Source organism: Drosophila simulans, chromosome 2R, assembly GCF_016746395.2.
Source record: "Drosophila simulans strain w501 chromosome 2R, Prin_Dsim_3.1, whole genome shotgun sequence".
Lineage (NCBI taxonomy): Eukaryota > Metazoa > Arthropoda > Insecta > Diptera > Drosophilidae > Drosophila > Drosophila simulans.
In genome coordinates this window covers 17,985,239-18,004,665 of record NC_052521.2, presented here as the reverse complement: position 1 = coordinate 18,004,665, position 19,427 = coordinate 17,985,239, and the positions used below count along the sequence as shown (strand labels likewise).

At 46.1% G+C, this 19,427-nt stretch overlaps 2 protein-coding genes across 4 annotated transcripts; both read left to right on the top strand.

Annotated features, from left to right (window-relative positions):
• The first annotated feature begins 2,336 nt into the window (after window positions 1-2,336).
• Window positions 2,337-18,548, top strand: LOC6735442. 2 transcript variants are annotated; one of them, XM_039291313.2, is made up of 4 exons: window positions 2,337-2,737; window positions 12,849-13,090; window positions 13,429-15,198; window positions 17,072-18,548. In XM_039291313.2, exons 2-4 carry the CDS (start codon window positions 12,851-12,853, stop codon window positions 17,618-17,620), a joined length of 2,559 nt encoding a protein of 852 aa, XP_039147247.1. In that variant the 5' UTR covers window positions 2,337-2,737; window positions 12,849-12,850; the 3' UTR covers window positions 17,621-18,548. The 2 variants fall into 2 exon arrangements, with proteins under 2 accessions (XP_039147247.1, XP_044778306.1); XM_044922371.1 differs by lacking the exon at window positions 2,337-2,737 and adding an exon at window positions 6,641-6,728.
• LOC6735443 (phosphatidylinositol 4-phosphate 5-kinase type-1 alpha) lies at window positions 6,589-10,995 on the top strand. Of its 2 annotated transcripts, none has more exons than XM_016181479.3 (2): window positions 6,589-6,728; window positions 8,051-10,995. In XM_016181479.3, exon 2 carries the CDS (start codon window positions 8,074-8,076, stop codon window positions 10,444-10,446), a length of 2,373 nt encoding a protein of 790 aa, XP_016028749.1. In that variant the 5' UTR covers window positions 6,589-6,728; window positions 8,051-8,073; the 3' UTR covers window positions 10,447-10,995. The 2 variants fall into 2 exon arrangements, with proteins under 2 accessions (XP_016028749.1, XP_044778307.1); XM_044922372.1 differs by lacking the exon at window positions 6,589-6,728 and adding an exon at window positions 7,757-7,775.
• Window positions 18,549-19,427: the final 879 nt, after the last annotated feature.

Sequence of the window (19,427 nt, the reverse complement as noted above, 5' to 3'; positions counted from 1 at the left end):
TGGGGATAATTGCTGCCAAACGACGTGACATTTCTCCCTGACAATCCTTTGTGCATTCTGCCCGGCATTTCGACTCATTCTTCTCCGTCATCTGTAGCTCGGTTGTAGTTGTAGTTGCAGTCATACTAGTACTTACTATGGTTGTTGTGTTGTTTTTGTTATTGTCATGCCGTGCAAATTCAGGCAGCTCGACAAACAGAATGGAAGACAGACACAATTTATGTTTGTTCGAGCGGTGACGAAGGAAGTGAAGCTACACTGAGAAAAAAGATCTGTGTGCTATGAGTTTTAGTTTCGGGAATAAGCCTTGGAACTTACAGTTCTTAGAAATATTCTTAAGATAAGATAACACTTGTATGGTATGTATAAATTGCACATCTAAATAGTGTTAATTGTTAATTTCTCTCAGTGTTCTTTTATGGCAGCTGCGCCGGCTGAACTGAGCTGAGCTGCGAGGCTCGTGCATTTCGTTAACGTGACAAAAATACATTGATTACATTTTTTTTAGCTGCACTCGACTCGGGGATCTGCGTTTTTGGGCTCTAGGAGCTGGGATCCGGTAACTGGGAGCTGGAAAACTGGGTACTGGGAACTGGGAACTGGGACCTGGGCGCACGTCCGCACACTTGGCACATTTGTCAGGGCGACGCCGCCATGTAAACATCTTGCACGTAGGATTCGGGGTCCTTTTGCATCCTGGCTGGATGGCACGACAACTAGTTGTAGTTGGAATCGGAGTCCTCGTGCTGCACCGGGTCTTTGAACTGACAAATTACATTGACAACGAATGGGGCGAAATTCCATCCGTGTGCACTCTGAACTCCAACTCCGCTAGCTCCCCAGAACTGTCTCATTTTGTGAGGCTCCACACTGAAAAGTTTGGGGGTCAATGCCATGGCATTTCGTATAAACAAAAAGTTGGGCATAGCTGTCAGCAAGCAAATAAAATAAACAAATGTCAATAAATGACAATTGATTGTGCTTTTCAAAGTTTTCGGCCCAAACCATTATTAGTCAAATCAGATTGTTTAGTTCACATTGTGTTAATGATTTAAAACTCTGCGTTTGGACACGATTTATTTGTATACCTATTCGAAAATATCATTTATTGTCGATTTTATTTTTGCTGCGCGTTGTAAAAATTTGTTTAAAGGTGTCAATAACATACCGATGTTAAACGAGATACAGTATTGAATGGTTTTATTCTATGAATTTCGATCCTTCATAAGCGAAACATTGTTTTCATTTGTTCGTTACAGTGCACTACGTTCATTAGTTGTTTGTGGATTTAATTTGCTTACTTTGCTCAGTGCTTGTTTCAGTTAGTTTCGCAATTTGGAAACTATCTCAAATTGGCAATAGTGAAAAAAGAGAAAACACATCGTGGGCTCCTCTTAATTATTTTCACCGACGAACGGGTGGGCGATCGAACTCTTATGGCTTTAATAGTGTTTGCACCAATTATTCAATTGCCTAATTTCTGTCGATTGCTCATAATTTCAGTGTAACACTGTGTATTTGTGCACATTTTCGTTTTATGACACTGAGCGTTCATGAATGGGCGTTATTCACTCTGGACATTAAAAAGTTTCGGGTAATCTTATCACCCAGAAGTGTTCAAACTTGCGCAAGTCACCAAACAAATTTCGAAACGGAAATACCAAAGGGTTGAAATAGTCTAAACGAAAAGATAACTGCCTTGAAATTGCGCCCGAAATTCGCACAAAATCGCAGCAACAATAACAAACGAAACTAATCAAAAATCCAAAATCTCAGGCAGCTGCGCATGCGTAGCTGATGAAAGAGATAGCGAGAGATCGCACCTTTGAAAATGCTACCGGAACAGCTGGCGCAAAAGAGCGAGAGGGAAGACAGGAGCGAGTGATAAGAAATAGCAACAAAAGCGCATAAACCACCACCAACTACTACAACAACGAACGCGACAAAGCGAACAATGCTCTTCATTATGCCCGTTATTATTAAACAAATAGGGAGAGCGGAAGAGAGAGAGAAGTGAGAGCGCTAAGTGTTGATAACACACCCCGTGTAGAGAGTAGCTAAAAGTTAGCTAGATGCACAAATAAAAGAGCTAGAAATGCAGATATTTCCTCAATTTGATTTATGATCAACTATAAAAACTTGATACTGATAATAGCAGCTAAAAATACTTTAATTCGGAGTGCCTCAAGACATATAAATCAAAGTATGCAATTAATTGACACATTGTCTTGGATACCCTTAGCTAGAAAGTAGTCAAGCTGCCAGCACTGCCTACCTTACTCACCCAGGTAATTTGACCCGACTCTCCGGCTTACTGCTCTCCCACCCCGGGAATCAGAAGTCTGAGTCTGAGAAGTCTGAGAAGTCTGTAGCCAGCCGCTCATTCGATTCCCAGCAGTCGAAGCACGCAGACGCAACCGCTGCGATCGTCGCGAGATATTTGTGTTCGAGCATTGTTTACGTATCGTTCGGGCTAACACGTTCGTTGAGTGTCGTGTCGCCTTGTGTTTACCGTTGTGCAGTGTTAAACTATTTACGCTTTGTCTTGTGGGTGCAGCACCCCCACCACCCAGCCACCCACTTCACATACGCACTGTCAAGTTTTGTGGTGCCCAAAAGTAATCAAATGACACGTGCTTGAAATACACATTTTACTATCCATCAGTGGCGGCCGAAACAACAACAAAAGCATAAGCCAAACTTGGGATTACCTCGGCATTGTTTATACAGGAAAGCGGTAAGTTTTGGCCACAATAAACCGTAAAGCACATTCGGAATGTGGAAGCAGAGGAGATAACTGTTTATGGTCCCCTTTGACCCCAATAAGCTTATCAATAAACACAAATATTCAATACGACTTCGCATACGCCCCTCGTAATTACACATGCCTTAATTCACATAATCACAAACTACAGACATATATATTTATGTACCTCCGCCCATTCATTGAAGTAAATTCCAATGGTTTTTATTTTTGCTCATTCGAGGACCTCGCTAAGCCGCGTTTTATGACTCAGGAGCCTCCCAGAGTCAGAGTCGTCAGACCGCAAACTGATTTCGTTCGCTTTTCTCCGAATGTTCTTTATAACGTAGATCCCCCAAATGAGTCACCCGTGCGCTTGGGGATACCGAGTGGATACATAACTGCCTGAGATACGTACGTATCGTATAATTGGGGGAGGCAGTGGGCTAAGGTGACTGATCAGGTTGATGGTGAATGAATGAGCTGGGGGTGCTGGTGACTAAGCCTCCAGCTTTGGATAACGTTAATTGGGTTGGGTAAAGAAAAGTGTGCACACAGATGTGATAGTGTGCTGGGCTAGGAAAGAGTCACCTCTAAGGCAGTTCGATTAAATAACATTCAAGTTGGAGCTAAAAATATCATCACAGTGTTATATTCCATAAATATTTTTTACTGCCATAAAATAATATCATGAATTCATAATCCAACTTACTATTTAAGATCTTTTATGCATTCAATATATGTACATCCAGCTTGATAAAAATACTTTTGTAAAAGAAAACATTTAAGTTTCTTTGAGTGTTTTTGTTGGTCATATACATGTTAATCATATTATGCATTCGAAGAGGTTGGCTTTCGCCACCCCGACTACTTGTTATCTCGACTCAGCTGGAAACCTCAGAATATATCAGTGGCACGATTTCAATCTCACCGCATTGTGGCGTTTCGCAGAGTTCCCTAATTTCAGTTTGCCCGCTCCTAATTGCAATAATCAAGGGAGCACCGCATAATTTCACTGATCTAGTTCCAGTTTAAGAGCGTTTCTGCGGTCTCGATGGCTCCATTAGAGTGCTAAACACCGGCCATTACGGCGGTCATCGGGAGAGGTGTTATTACCTGGACGTCTGGACGTGGAAACCAGTCGGTGCTGGAAGTCACTCACCTGTGGCGGCCACGAGATCGATATCATTGACAATTGGTGTCGACGGCAGCAGCAGTGGATACGTAGATGTATATAATGCCAGTCCGATATGTTGCTACCGTTAGATGGGAAATGCCAGAGCAATGATGATTGTCGTCCAATTGAGTGGGATTAACGTTTAATTTGGCTTAGTTTATTGATTTTCCATCGAACAGGTCGGTTAAATGTCAGGGAATGTCGCGAAATGGAGCATTTCGATTGCATTTGCTAATCCATTTGCAACTCTTTGTTTTTTGCCACTCATGTGTCAGTTTGACATTTTGCAACAATGGTCGATTCTATTGAACGGATTATGGCTGCCGCGACTTGAATAATTGCACGGTTTTAATGCGTTCATTCAGTTTTTTTTTTACATAATTAAATGATTGTTTAAAACTGATTTATTATTTAATTGTTTGCCACTCGAACGACAACAATTAATTATGCAATGGCGCAAAGATGCGATATAAATAAATAATAATTTCATTATAATCAATGCAACAGCTGCCAGTGGGCGCACATGATGCGCGGAAGGGGCGTGGCAAGCAATTAAAATTTATTACGCTTATTTTGCATTTATTCCATTTTAATTTGTCGTTTAAATGTCAAAACTATTAAAATAATTATGCTGGATGCCGGATTAATCAATGCTCTGGCCTTTGTCCAATCGATTTTGATCTGGTTGGACCGTAACTTTTGGTTAATTAATCGGGGTTACGAGCGGGGAAATTCACCCCATCCACCCCATCCAACTTTCCCCCATTTCACCTTGTGTTCAATTTGTTCGGCTGACCCCAATGAGCCAAGTTCAGTTAACACTTAACCACCCCGCATATTAACTTAATTATCATGATTAACATTTTCTGTGTAATTTCTGTATTTTCGCTGGCCGTTCTCAGTTGAATTTTGCGATGCAATTCCCATTATTCGTACCTTTTAAACTGACCAGAACTTAAATTTATTATTCAACACGCTTCCCTCGCTTTTTGTCTGTTTTTTTCTTGATTTATTTATTATGAAATGCTTTCGATAACGAACCATTATCATATCTTCATGCGATATGGCAAGAGTTCCGTTGCTTTTTTTCTTTTTTCTCAGATTGAAGTGCATAAATTATTTTGTCTCTATTTTTAAATTAATTGGCAGATTGTCGCAGACTTTAAAAATTTATTTGGCCGCAAACTTGTTTGCTGACAACTCTATTAGGCATTTGCATATGAATTTCGACTGCCTTTTGTGCCTAATTGGCCGGCAAGAGCACAACGAACTCCGAAAATTTTCTTATTTTCTTAGCCACGATTTTAATGTACATCAATTTCTACACTATGCAACACACCCAATTAAGTGCAATTTGTGACTTTGTAATGGGGCTAACTCATCGCATCTCAGCTCAGCTATTTCTCCTCGTGGAAACCGGATTGTTAGCTAAACATTTTTTACATTACTTTGCCTTTGCCTACTAATGAGCAGCGTTTATTAGAATTACTCATGACTGGCCCATAGATATAAATATCGATTGAGGGGCTGTTTTTCAATCAATTTAAACGGCGTGTGGTGGCAGGGGAGGATGTGGTAATGAGACAGACGAACCACAGAAAAATTCAGTGGTCAAGGGCAGAGGGTCCTGAAATGCCTTCTTGGCCGGCTTCGCTGGCTAATCCAATTAGAATTGCGCCGTCGGCAGGGAAGTCGCCTTGTAGGTGTTCCCTAATTAGATTGGCGTTGTTCAGCCGCAAAGCAATTCTTGGGAAAAAAATGAAATTATTATTTTAGTCTAGATATCCAAACATTTCTCTTCCAAATATAGAATGAATAGCACGGCTCGCTTTCGATCTTAAATCCTAAATCAAGCTACTTAAAATGCAACGAAGCTTAGTTAAATAGCATTAAAAACTGTTTCTATTGTATATCTTTATTAAATATTTAGAAACTACTAATCCGAACAATTTTCACTTATTTTAACACAAGTAGTTTCGATTGTAACTGATTTTATAGCAGAATTTAAAAATTTATATGACAAGTGTACGTGGCACTTTACAACACTGCGTTTTGTTGCTGATCAGCAAAGACTCTCTCTCTGGTGGGAAACTTGGAAATTAGCAGAAATTAAAAAAAAAGTATCAGTGTAATGAAATAATACCGCAAAATATACCGCGCAGCACGAAATTCACTAACGCCAGCACAGGCGATAAACGATAACACGCGTAAAAATCTTCTGCGCGAACGACTCATCAACAGTTTTCTCTTGCCGAGAAATATTTGATTTTCGCTTGGCTTTTAAGTTCGCGGAGTGGATACATTGCAGCAGAAGGCTTTTAAAAATCGGGTTAACTTTTGGCGGACGACGATCGCCGATTGCAGTGGGAGTGGGAAAATGCAAAATGCGGCACTTTGATGAGGAATATGCACGATTGCCGCACGACGACGTCATCCTCAGTCACAAACACACACGCACACACCACACACAATAAACCAGGTGTGCACGGAGAATTCAAATTCGTTGAGATATTGTTGTAAATTATGAAAGCAATTTATCAAGCGGAAAGTGGAAATCGAAAGAGCTGGATAAAAGGGGAAGCAAAAGGAGGAAGTACGCGAGAAACAACAACTGCGACGGCGGCGGAGCGACAGAGAGAGCGCTGCAGATAAACGCGCCTTGAGCCGATCAACGAATACACAAAGCGAGCGAAAGAGAGGGAGACAGAGAGGAATAGAGAACAGCCGAGGGCAAATAATTATCTCTTTTCGCTGGATATCTTTTGGTTTTTTTGACCTCTAGCAAACTATTCCCTCGAGCATTTCTGTGTAAGTACGCTAATTAAATTACAAATAAAAACAGCAAAACGCTATAATTGCAAGCTCATAATTCACAACAAATGGTCCCAAGGCAAAAGCAGCCACAGCAACAACAACAACCACGAAAACGAGGGTCAAGTGGCAAGTTATTAACTCTAGAGGAACTTCTTCCATTTAAATAAGATCCATCGTTATTGCTAATAAAGCAACCAGCCTCGCACATTTCAGTTAGTTTAGTTTCATTCACTGAATTTGGCAAAACTTTCCGTTGTTAACGTACAATTATTGTTGTTTTTGTTCTATTTGGCGTGTCATGCGTGCGATAAATATTAAAAAAAAAAAGGAAAAACAGACACGAGGAAAGATATATAGGAGATGCCGCCGACATATCCGCCGAGCGACAATCTAAAAGTTTACGAAAATAAACACACACGAGCCAGCTGAATGGCCTCCCACCGCCCACTTATGATGCGCCCCCTGCCACGCCCATCGTGGCCATGTTTTGGTTTCATTTTCCATTTTTCAAAATACAACAAGCCACACACAAAATAATGACTTTCCTATAATAATTTTGTGGATTTCGGCCTTAATTGTTTGTGTTTTTCAGCAAACGTTTCCCATTTGTTCGTGCAGAGAGAGAAAATATTTAGTTTTTTGTTGGAAAAAGAAATAGATTAGCAATGGATAATATTATTAAATTAAATTTATAAATTACACATCAAAAATTCACTGTGTTTGTATTCAAAATTGAGAGAACAGAATTTTTCCCAGTGTAGTTGTACGTTTATTTATGCATTTGAACGTGTCTGCCGGTTATTTGGAATTCCCATATGCAAACAATCGAAATTTCAGTTCGGCTGTCTACTTACCAGTTTTCAGGTGCATTTTGCAATTTCGAGCGATTGCATACGGTTTCACGCAATTGTGATTTTATCTTTATTGCCAAGAACTTACAGTTTTAGAGTCCGCAGCTTTTAATTGACCATGGGCTAATTACTTTTGCCTTCTGGCATGTGGATGTTGTTGTTGTTTTAGCTGTAGCCGCTCTTCATTTGGGTAAACAAAAGATAAGCAACAGGTGCGCCAAAGTCTCGAGTTGCCACACTGAGAGTTGTACTAAAGTGTTACTGTGAGATATGTGTGTGCGAACGTGACAATTGTTGCCCCTGGCTTAATCGATTACTCATCCACTCAAGCCCACTTACTCATCCACTCACACAAACAGACTCACATAAACACACCCACACACATACGCCCATTAATCGAGCTGCAATTGAATGCCTTTTGTACTGTTTGAGCGGCACTGCAATAAGTGGTTTTCTCCTCCGCAGAGAGCGGAAATCCCCAGAGGGAAATGGACACCCGCGTGGAACTGGAACTGGAGCCGGTTGGCAAACAGGATAGGCCAAAGGATCAGCCAGAGGATGAGAATGAACCGCTGGAAAGCCAGCTGGAGCAGGAGCAAAAGAGCCTGCTTACGCCGGTCAAGATTCCCCCGGCTCAGGTCGCAAGTTCCGACCAGGAGGCCTCGCCCAGCACCCCACCACCCATGAGCCTGCAGCCGGGAACATCTCGGCAGCTTTTCAGGGACGCCGCCATGGCGCACGGAGGCCAGGAGACCACATCGCTGCTGCAGCAGGAGCTGAACAGCATAGCTGCCACCCAAACGCCTGCCTCGAAACTCAGAAGCGCCAGCTCCACGCTGGATGCCAGTGTCTCCCGGAATCCCTCCACCACGGGCGGGAAGCACGAGAAGAAGCTGGGCCACCGGCGAGTGGCGGAGGGCGGTGAGGTGACCTACAAGAAGATCCAGTCCAAGCAAATCATGGGCTCCATACAGCTGGGCATCCAGCATACGGTGGGCAGCCTGGCCAGTAAGCCCAAGCGGGATCTGCTAATGAATGACTTCTGGGAAATGGAAACGATTTCGTTTCCGCCAGATGGTTCCTCCATAACACCTGCCCATCACTACAACGACTTCCGCTTCAAGGTCTACGCACCCATAGCCTTTCGCTACTTCCGAGATCTGTTCGGAATCGCACCAGATGACTTCCTCATGTCCATGTGTGCGTCTCCCCTGAGGGAGCTTTCCAATCCGGGTGCCTCTGGTTCCATATTTTACCTGACGACCGACGACGAGTTCATTATCAAGACGGTTCAGAAGAAGGAATGCGAGTTCCTGCAAAAACTTTTGCCCGGTTACTACATGAACCTATCGCAGAATCCTCGAACGCTGCTGCCCAAGTTCTTCGGACTGTATTGCTTCCACTACAACTCGAAGAACGTGCGGTTGGTGGCCATGAACAACCTGTTGCCCTCAGACATTAAGATGCACTGCAAGTACGACCTGAAGGGATCTTCCTTCCGGCGAAAGGCCTCCAAGGCCGAGCGACAAAAGGCGAGTCCCACGTTCAAGGACCTCGACTTTGCTGAGCACCATCCGAATGGCATATTCCTGGAGACGGACAAGTACAATGCACTGATGAGCACCATTAAGCGGGACTGTATGGTGCTGGAGAGTTTTCAGATTATGGACTACTCGCTGTTGGTGGGAATCCACAACCTGGACCTGGCCGCCAAGGAGAAACGCGAAGAGCGAATCCTAAATGCGCGCGCCAAGCTGCAGCGCAAGGAAAGCGCAGCTCAGGGACCACCTTCCTTGAATCCGGACGACGATGCTCCGGAAGCTGATCAGAATCAGCTCCATGCGGTGGCCTCATACGCCTCCATACCGGGCACTTCGGCTGGAGCTGCCCTGAATCGAACGCGCAGTATGAATCGTCAGCGTTTGGTGGCCCATTCCACTGCACTGGAGTCCATTACGGCTGATATGGATGTGCCGCTCGAGGAGGACGAGGACGTACCCGCCGGCGGCATTCCGGCTCGGTCTGAAAACGACGAGCGGTTGATCCTGTACATCGGCATCATCGACATTTTGCAGTCGTATCGCCTGGAAAAGAAGCTGGAGCACACATTCAAGAGCATTCTGTACAACGGAGACACGGTGTCTGTGTGCCGACCCTCCTTCTACGCCAAGCGCTTCCAGGACGCCATGGGCAAACAGGTGTTCAAGAAGACGCCCACATTTCCACTGAAACATTCCCCCTCCAAGCGCAAAACCTCGACCACGCAACTGCGCTCGCCGGCATCGCGCTTACCGCCATTGAGTACACCAACAAATGCAGTTCGTCAGCCGATCATGACGTTGTCGGGCATGTCGACGCCGCCGCCGGCCTTTGATGACATTTCGGAGGAGGACATAACCGCCGCTTCCACCAGCTCGCTCCAGCAGCAGAGGAGCAGCAATCAGTCGAACAACAATCGGGGCGAGGCGGAGGTGGCCCTCAGGGAAGGAAGCAACACGAGAGGAGGCAGCGGAGAGCCCAGCAGCACATATCACACTCAATACTCGTACGACAGCTCCGGGCGAACAGGAAGCGCCTTGACCAGCGACTACAGCGACGACGAGTCCACCGGAACGGATTTGAGCTCGCGGTTGCCCAAGCTGCGCACCCACCGCCTAACAAAGACGAGTGTTCAGGTCACGACGGTCGGCTATGTGGAGGGGGTGGACACGCCGACGAAGGGCGGGCAGGATGTGGTGCACGCAGATGTCAATGGCAAGACCTCCATGACGACCACCACCATGCTGACGACGACAAAGACGGCCCACATCCAGGCGCCCAGCTACACGTCCACGCTCGTGCTCAACGATTTGCCGCGTTGATTTCCTGAGCGGGATTCGGCGGGATATGAAAGGAATCCTGAGCAGCAGCAGGAGCATGTATATGTAGCCCAATGTGTATGTGTGTCTGCAAGGTGAAAGCGTCACTTCCACGCCCAAAAAGCGAAATTCTGAAAACGAGCTCGTTTATCTTGATTAAACACAAAACCGAAAAGCGAATACGTATTCGATATTGAAATTTATGTGGCGCCCGTGCTAATTGACTGCCAACCAGACACGCCCCCCACTCTCCACCGCACATGCACACTGCTGGGGGATTCCCGGTGCCTACTCAAATTTATAATTATTATTTGGCTTCTACTCGGTGAGAATTTGTTAGCGTGTTGCCTTAGCTGAAGTTTGTTTTAATTTTTGAAATTACTGTGCACGACAAGCGAATGGCTCAATCGAAATTGGTAAAAGGGTTGAGAAGAGACGATGTGAAACTCAGTTTTTGTCTACTATATGTGTATGTTGCTGTATTATAAAGTGCGTTTACGTATTCTAAGATGCTCATGTAAATAAAGGAACGAGAATAAATACCTATATCGATGCGAGCGCGTATTATTGCCCAAAAGGACGATCGTCCTTCGGGGGACCAACGGGCGCTGACGTTTATATTGGAGCTCTGCCCGTGGCTGGACATAAATCACTTAATGATTTCAATGTTGCTATTAAGTGCCGTTAATTTTTATCGCCTTGCTGCATTGTTAAGCCTCTTTCAGCCATCGAGCGTGAATTGTGCAATATTTATTGTCCATTCGAAAGGATTTCGCAGGACTCAGCCGCGTACCCGCGATTTAAACGGGTGATGGGGGCTTTGGGCGGATGGCAGAGCTCTCCATTAATTAGCCCGCGTCCTATGGGCAGTGGTTTTAAATTGTGCACCCTTTAATTCGGCATCTTGATGGGGTTTTATGGGCACAATTGAGGCAATTTAAGAAGGGGATTGCATCTCTGGATCAAGTATTACTTTGATTTTATAAACTTTAATGGTTAAATATGAAAAGTCATGAACTTCGCTGCTACTCAAATAATTCAAAAGAGGATGGCGCAAAAAAAGTGATATTGTGATATTATGAAAGGCGTTAGAAACATTAAAAATTGCACTTTAAACTGTGAATAGGCCGCAAATATTTGTTGGTTTTTATGGCCATGCCTTTTATGCTAATTGAATATAATTTTAATTAATTGCTTAATGAATTCAATAAATATGTGTGTGCCGAAGTGTGAGTGTGTTAATGTGTGCGAAAGTGCCGGCATAAAAAGTGTTTCGTCATTTATTTATTTCAATTTGTTTACTTGAAACAAGCACTTTGTCAATATTTGCTCTGCAGTGGGAAGGAGTCACCCCCATGCCAGTTGACCAAATGCCATTTGAGGGCCAGAATGGTGAGTGATGCGGGGTGTGAGGTAGGTCAGAGTTCACTGGGCATGCATAACTGAAAAATAAACTTTCCCACTCATGCATAACGCAAACAGTTGCACACCAACAAGTGCACGATGCCCCCCCTTTGCTGAATGGTATATTATGTAATTATGGCGAAAACAACAAAGTATAATAAATATGTAAGCTGCAAAGTGCAAAAACCACGAGAAATTAAACAAAATAAAACACGACTTCGGTTTGCAATGTCACACGAAAATTGTTTAGCAGCATAATTAGTTTATTCCATTTGCATAATAGAGCCCCGAATGCCGCACACCAAATGTTTTGTTCATTTTCCAAAAAACCCCCCCCCCATCCACCCTCGAAAATCATTTGCATTTCCAACAAAATGGGGCAGGTGGTTCCGCCCCCTTTTGTATGCCAATGCCTGTAACTCAACAGATTTGGTCTGTAAAATCTGCATAAATGCCCACAATTTGGGGCATTCACATCAATTATTTAGAAATTATTGCACACTAATGTATACTGGGCCATATGCCAAATGTCATTTTGATGGCCGCCCGAAACTTGGAGCTCCTTAAATTGCTCCAAAAACCAAATTGTGCTTCTCTACACTGAGAAATGCTGGTTTGTCACAAGGTTCACAAGGTCGCAAGGTGGAAATTTCATTGATTAAAATAATGATTTGTATCGCCTGGCGGAAATTTAATTTTTTCGTAACGGATATTAAGCCAATGTTCAGGCATGTGTGTGCAATGCCCCTCCCCCTTTCAGCCAACAACCAAACGAGGGGGCGATGACCCCTGAAAGACCTGGACAAATGGTCAGATTGGGGATCCGTGTGCTGGCAATGAATCCAGTCCCGGTCCAGTCCATTCCATTCCATTCCAAACCAGCCAGCCAGACCGGCAATTGCATTAAATTTAATGAATTTAAGCCTGTTAAACGAATGAGTCCAATTTATTTAAATGATGGACACCACTGATGATTGCCCGTCTCTGTTTCTCCATTACAGGTATGTCCTTTCAGCGCAGCTACAGCAAGGTCTGGTGGGGATCCGAGCAGTCCTCCCTGACCAGCGGCGGTTTCTATTCGAGCTTCAGCGGCGGGAGCAGCACATCCAACTACCCACAAAGACAGCCCGCATCCCTCGGCCCCCTGGGCAATCTGTCCTGCATCCAGGAGGTGGAGGACGAGCAGAACAGCTCCAAGCTATCCTGGCACAAGCACGATAGCCCCGGCAGTCTGCGCAGTCAGGTGAGCGCATATCGATGGTATCCCATTTGATACCCCGAGCCCACTGGGGCATTTCAATTTGGCCAGCATTATGGACCTTTTATTACGAGTATAGTAGAGCAATGTAATGTAATGGAGTAGAGCCCATAGATAGTATCAAATGAAAATCTAATTATATTTGCTGCATACAATTTTGTAATAAGATATGCTCCAGTTAGCTGGATATTGAATAGAAGATTGGGTTCTACCAATCTTGGGAGTGAAAACAAGGTTCCATGCGAGAAACTGGCATTCATTTAAGCCCTTAACCATTCGAATTCAGTGCGCTAATGGTCTTGTTTTTCTTCGGGTGATTGCAGGACTCGGGCTTCTCGGACAATGAGGAATCGCATCAGTTGCAGCATCAGCAGCACTTATCCCCGCCATCGCCACAATCCGATAAGCAGCAAACGCCCGCGGCCACGCCCACATCCGTACATTCGGTGGCCACACCACCAACGGTGGTGCGCCGAGTGGGCAACTCGTCGTTCTACTCGCCGCTGATCAGTGTCACGCGTCGAATTTCCTTCACCAGCGGCCAGATTACGCCCAAGGCGAGGTCGGGGGATGAGGATGCCGAGGATGCGGAGCTGGAGGCGAGTCGGAGTCGTCTGTTCGAGCAGCTGGACAGCATGAAGCTGGACGATGGAGAGGCAGAGGCCGAGGAGGACTCACCACCGCGTCCGGCCATAAGACGCCGCAGGCGACTGATGCGTAAGCCCATGCCGGAAACGGAAGCGGCTTCGGCCAGCGAGGAGGAGGAGGTGGTCATAGCACCACCGCCGCCCTACAACAATGAAACTGTTTACTTGGGTGAGGCGCCACCGCCGTACAACAATGAAACGGTGACTTTTGGAGCCACCGAGCAGGATGAAAGCCTCCAGCAGCAACCTTCCCCCTTGAGAGTCAGAGCCTTGCGGTTCACGGCTAGCACCAGCACACCCAAGAGTGGCTCCAAGATTGCGAAACGGGGCAAGAAGCACCCGGAACCCGTGGCCAGCTGGATGTCGGAGCAGCGCTGGGCCGGCGAACCGGAGGTGATGTGCACCCTGCAGCATAAATCGATTGCGCAGGAGGCATACAAGAACTACACCATCACCACCAGTGCGGTTTGCAAGCTGGTCAGGCAACTGCAGCAGCAGGCTCTGTCGCTCCAAGTCCACTTCGAGCGGAGCGAGCGGATTCTCTGCGGACTGCAGGCCAGTTCTCTGCCGGAAGCCCTTGCCGGAGCCACGCAGTTGCTGTCCCACCTGGACGACTTCACCGCCACCCTGGAGCGACGAGGTGTGTTCTTCAACGATGCCAAGATCGAAAGGAGACGCTATGAGCAGCACTTGGAGCAGATCCGCACGGTGAGCAAGGACACGAGGTACTCGCTGGAGCGACAACACTACATCAATCTCGAATCTCTGCTGGACGATGTGCAGCTCCTGAAGCGGCACACCCTGATCACCCTGCGTCTGATCTTCGAGCGACTGGTTCGCGTCCTGGTGATCAGCATTGAGCAGAGTCAATGTGATCTGCTATTGCGGGCCAATATAAATATGGTAGCCACCTTGATGAACATTGACTATGATGGATTTGCGTCGTTATCCGATGCCTTCGTCCAAAACGAGGCAGTGCGAACCCTGCTCGTCGTGGTGCTGGATCACAAGCAGAGCTCCGTGAGGGCCTTGGCACTCCGTGCTTTGGCCACCCTGTGCTGTGCTCCCCAAGCGATCAATCAACTGGGCAGTTGTGGAGGCATCGAAATTGTGAGGGACATTCTGCAGGTGGAATCCGCCGGCGAGAGAGGAGCCATCGAGCGCAGGGAGGCAGTTTCGCTGCTGGCCCAGATAACCGCCGCTTGGCACGGATCGGAGCACAGGGTTCCCGGTCTGAGGGACTGCGCGGAGAGTTTGGTAGCCGGTCTGGCCGCACTCCTGCAGCCGGAGTGCTGCACCCAAACGCTGCTCCTCTGCGCCGCTGCCCTCAACAACTTGAGCCGCATGGAGGCCACCTCCCACTACTCCATCATGTCCAACGAGGCCATCTTCCGGCTCATCGACACCCTGGAGCACCAGACCTGCGGCACAAGCGTCTTTCTCTACGTAAGTATCTAGATTCTTTAGATTACCAATCCTTAACGCAGTGTGTTGTCTAATGCAGTAAATATTTAAATATTTAACAATTTTACTGCCAAACATCCTAACTATTTATTTATGTGCTCCAGAAGCGAACCTGACCTTGGGGTTGTTTTCCCCAGATCGATTTCCTTCAAATTTTTTGGCCAATTTTATTGAAAGCTTCTTCAGGCCCCGGCTCGTAAAATTTATTTGTGCATTTGCAAAGCAATTTTTTCGCAATCTTGGCCACGATTTTTCATTCCGCAATATACATACATACAGATGTACATATACACACACAGACCACTTAACGCCTTCAACACAGCGAGATGGGACCGGATCCTAGAAGCACTAATTGGCTTCAGCGTCCCAGCCTACCTAGCCAGGATCATACGCAGCTATTTTTCTGATCGGGTCTTACTGTGCGAGTCGTCGGAAGGCGTCTTCAGGCACCAGGTCACCGGTGGAGTCCCACAAGGCTCGGTCCTCGGCCCGCTTCTGTGGAACACCATGTACGACGGGATACTTCGTCTACCGCTGGTCGGGAGGAGCGAGATCGTAGGCTTCGCGGACGACGTGGCCTTGCTCGTTGTTGACAAGTATCCCGGCAAGGCCGAAGAAAGCTGCAACCAAAACATCAGGGCCATCGAACATTGGCTCAGTTCAATGGGGCTAGAGCTGGCGCCGGAGAAGACTGAGGCTGTCCTGATTAGCTCAAGGAAAGCGGTGGAGACGGCCACCGTCGAAGTAGGCTGTACCAAGGTGTCCTCCACTCGGGCAATCAAGTATCTGGGAGTCATGATAGACACCAGGCTTTCGTTCCGGGAACACCTTGCCTACGCTAACTCTAAAGCAGCAGGAGTAAATCGGGCGCTTTCAAACATAATGTTGAACTCCCGAGGCCCAAAACAGGCGAGCAGAAGGCTACTGACGAGCGTCACCCGAGCGACCATGCTATATGCCGCCCCGGTGTGGGCAAAAGCGCTTGGTACCGAAAGCTACGCCCAGGGCCTAAATGCTACCCACAGACTTTCGGCCTTACGTGTCTGCTGCGCCTTCAGAACAGTGTCTAACGCGGCGGCTTTGGTGATCGCAGGGATACCGCCTCTGGACCTGTTAGCGAAGGAAAACGAAGTGGTCTTCAACCAAACCCACGGTCGAAGACTCTCCCCCGGCGTCAAGAAGGCAATTCGAGCTGAAGCAAGGCAGCACACCCTGGAGTCATGGCAGCACAGGTGGACCAACGAGCCCAAGGGTCGCTGGACGCAGCAGCTGATACCCAACCTCAAGCCGTGGCTAGAGCGGAAGCACGGCGACATTACGTTCCACCTTACGCAGCTGATCAGCGGGCACGGCTGCTTTCGCAGCTACCTGATGCGCTTTGGACACGAGGATGCGGATGACTGTCCATGGTGTGGAGGTGGTCGGAGCGAAACAGCTGAGCATGTTCTCTTCTCGTGCGGTAAATACACTAGGGAACGGAGCTCCCTGGAAACCGTACTTGGCGGCAGACTGAATGCGGACAACCTAGTCCCATTCATGCTGCAGGGGGAGGCGGAATGGCAAGCGGTCAACAGCTTCGCCGCAGCGATAACCACCGAGCTCAGAAGAGCCGAGAGAGCCAGGAGGGTCCACGAGTGAGCAAATCCTGATCGTCCTCGCGAAGCAATGCTTCACGGCCATACCGCGGGGAGTCCTGGATTTGTCCTCATAAATGTTATATGTTGTATAGTATATAGTTTAGAATAAGGATTCAATAAACGAATAAAAAAAAAAAAAAAAAACACACAGACCACTTAGAGTTGCTTATTTTTTGCTCATCAACATTTTCGCCCTCTGTTTTATTTCATCCGCACAGGAGCAGATCGTTGGGATGCTGCACAACATGTCGCTGAACAAGAAGTGCCACAGCCACTTGGCCAACGGCGTCATCATAAATTTCATCACGTCCGTGTACCAAACGGAATTCTACCAGACCTACGGCTCACGTGCGGAAAGCGATGCCCAGCGCCGCACCATCAAGACCATTCTGCACACCCTGACCCGGCTGGCCAGCGATTCGCCGACCCTCGGAGCGGAGCTCCTGGAGCAGTGGCATCTGCCGGACCTGCTGCGTCAATCCCTGGCCCTTAAGCCTGCCAATCCGCAGCAGCACCTGGACAGCAGCTACGGCGGCGACATATCCCAGTTGGCGCGACAATTGCTCCGTGCCCATGGACAGGAACAGCAGCTGCTGCAGGCCACTCCGGCGCCAGGCGGTTCCTTCTCCAGTGGCCATCAGACGCCCGAGGCACAAACCCAGACCAATTCCAGTGGCATGTCCAGCTCCGGCAGCAGAACCAAGGCCAAATCGTCGGCGTCGCCGCTGCTCAAATTCAATTTAACACGTCAGGAGAGTTTCGTCTAGTTTTCACCACCTGAGGAGGGATGGGCATGCTCCAAGAACTCGGTGGAGCTGCACAGAGAGAAATCTATGACTAAGTTGTACATTGTCATCTCACTCATGTATACGGTTAATATTATTGTTAATATTAGCTACTATATCTTAAACCTTTGACTTCTTTCCGATTAAGTTGTAAGGCTTTGTGATAGATAGCTTATTGGTTTATCAGACGAATCAAAAGCCAGCCAGTTTTCTCTCTGTGTGGACACGTTCTCCGGCCGGACACAAGCCGGAAGCTCAGACGTGCGTCAAGTGTTATTACTTTGTCTAGAATGTTGCGTGACCCGTTTGGACTCGCTCCCCAAGTCGCTTATCCTTGCTGTATCCTTGCTGCTGGATGTAAACGAAGTAATTTTTATATTTCCACTCAGGCAAACAAAACAAACGGAGAGGCGGAGCGAGTTGCCAAATAAATAGGAATACAATTTTTGTTTAGTTGTTTTTTTTTGTTCTTCTGATGCTGCTGTTGCCGAGGCAACTTTTGGCATTCTTGTGTGCTTATAACAAAAATGCTCTTAAAGCACTGTTTCACTCGGCAGCCAGATTTATTTTATGTTTCCGTTGATGCAAATGCAAGCTTGACATTTTGCATTCTTCTTGTAAATATTTTCGCAAAAAATCCTTAACCTAAACCCCCATACGGCTGGCAACTTAAAAACCAAAAACTCGGAAAATTTCTTAGCTGTAGAGAAGTCCTTTGTGCCAAATAAAATGAAAAAGAAATTCGAAATATTTATTTCTTCTGAACTTCGAGCAATTATATTGCATAACATTGTATTATATATATGTATTTGTATTTACGCTTTTCACCAATGTTTGGAGTAATTTCTAAGTTTAGTATAAGATTATTACAAATATGTCGCTTAAATAAAATCAAGATGTATTTAAACAAAAACCTATGTGTATTTACTTAGGAGTAGAAGTATCGATCTAGTGGATATAACTAAATCAATGTTTATTCATAAAAATCTATTAAAATAAGCTAACAAAATGAATTTTGTTTACCAAAGGAGTGACCAAAACGTATATGTATGATAGCATGATAACAAGGTATTATCCTCATATTCAGCCACCCTGTTTTGTACTCAAATGTGTTTTGTTTGTCCGAATGGCTTGGACCTCAGTATTTCTTTTGTGCAGGGCATTAAATGTGTTTTGCAGCAGTAGAACCAGGCTTACTTCAGTTGGACACACTCCTCCTGCACAATGTTACTCCATGTGCTCCAAGTGCTCCAATGTGCTCCATGGCTAGTCGCACACAGCTTCGGTGGAAATGAAAATATACAAAAGCAAATACAGCACCGATCAGCAGTTTGACGTGCAAATCCACAGATATCCACACACTCTGACACTGGCACACTTTATCGAGCATGGAAAATCAGAGCTTAGAGTGTGTTGTTTGAGCAGTGCGATTCCATGTGGTAAGTGGCAAGCCGCTTTAGATTTAAATCTCGGATCCCATGATATTTGGAAACAGGGCAAACTAACCCCTGTTGTTGGGCAACTTATGAATAAAGTCAAATGGGCGGAAATTTCGCATGTGCAAATGCGTTCGATGAGCGGTTTTACCTATCTGTAATAACTGAATTAAGCGAAACTAAATTCCCAATATGAAGAGTGTGTTTCCGATTCACAGGCTTTGCCATCCATCGAACCGAATCAGTTAATATTTCTTATCGCTTTGCGACTGAAACACAGGACTTCCAACTATTCGTGACGGGCAGCTGAAATGTATGCTATGCAAAGTGCGTTAGATGTCACAAAAAGCGAG

Bases quoted from the DNA above. Each gene is read 5' to 3' on its own strand.
- LOC6735443 (XM_016181479.3), top strand. From the start codon at position 8,074: ATGGACACCCGCGTGGAACTGGAACTGGAGCCGGTTGGCAAACAGGAT.
- LOC6735442 (XM_039291313.2), top strand. From the start codon at position 12,851: ATGTCCTTTCAGCGCAGCTACAGCAAGGTCTGGTGGGGATCCGAGCAG. The intron at 13,091-13,428 runs GTGAGCGCATAT...GGGTGATTGCAG, and splicing joins CCGGCAGTCTGCGCAGTCAG to GACTCGGGCTTCTCGGACAA. The intron at 15,199-17,071 runs GTAAGTATCTAG...TCATCCGCACAG, and splicing joins GCACAAGCGTCTTTCTCTAC to GAGCAGATCGTTGGGATGCT.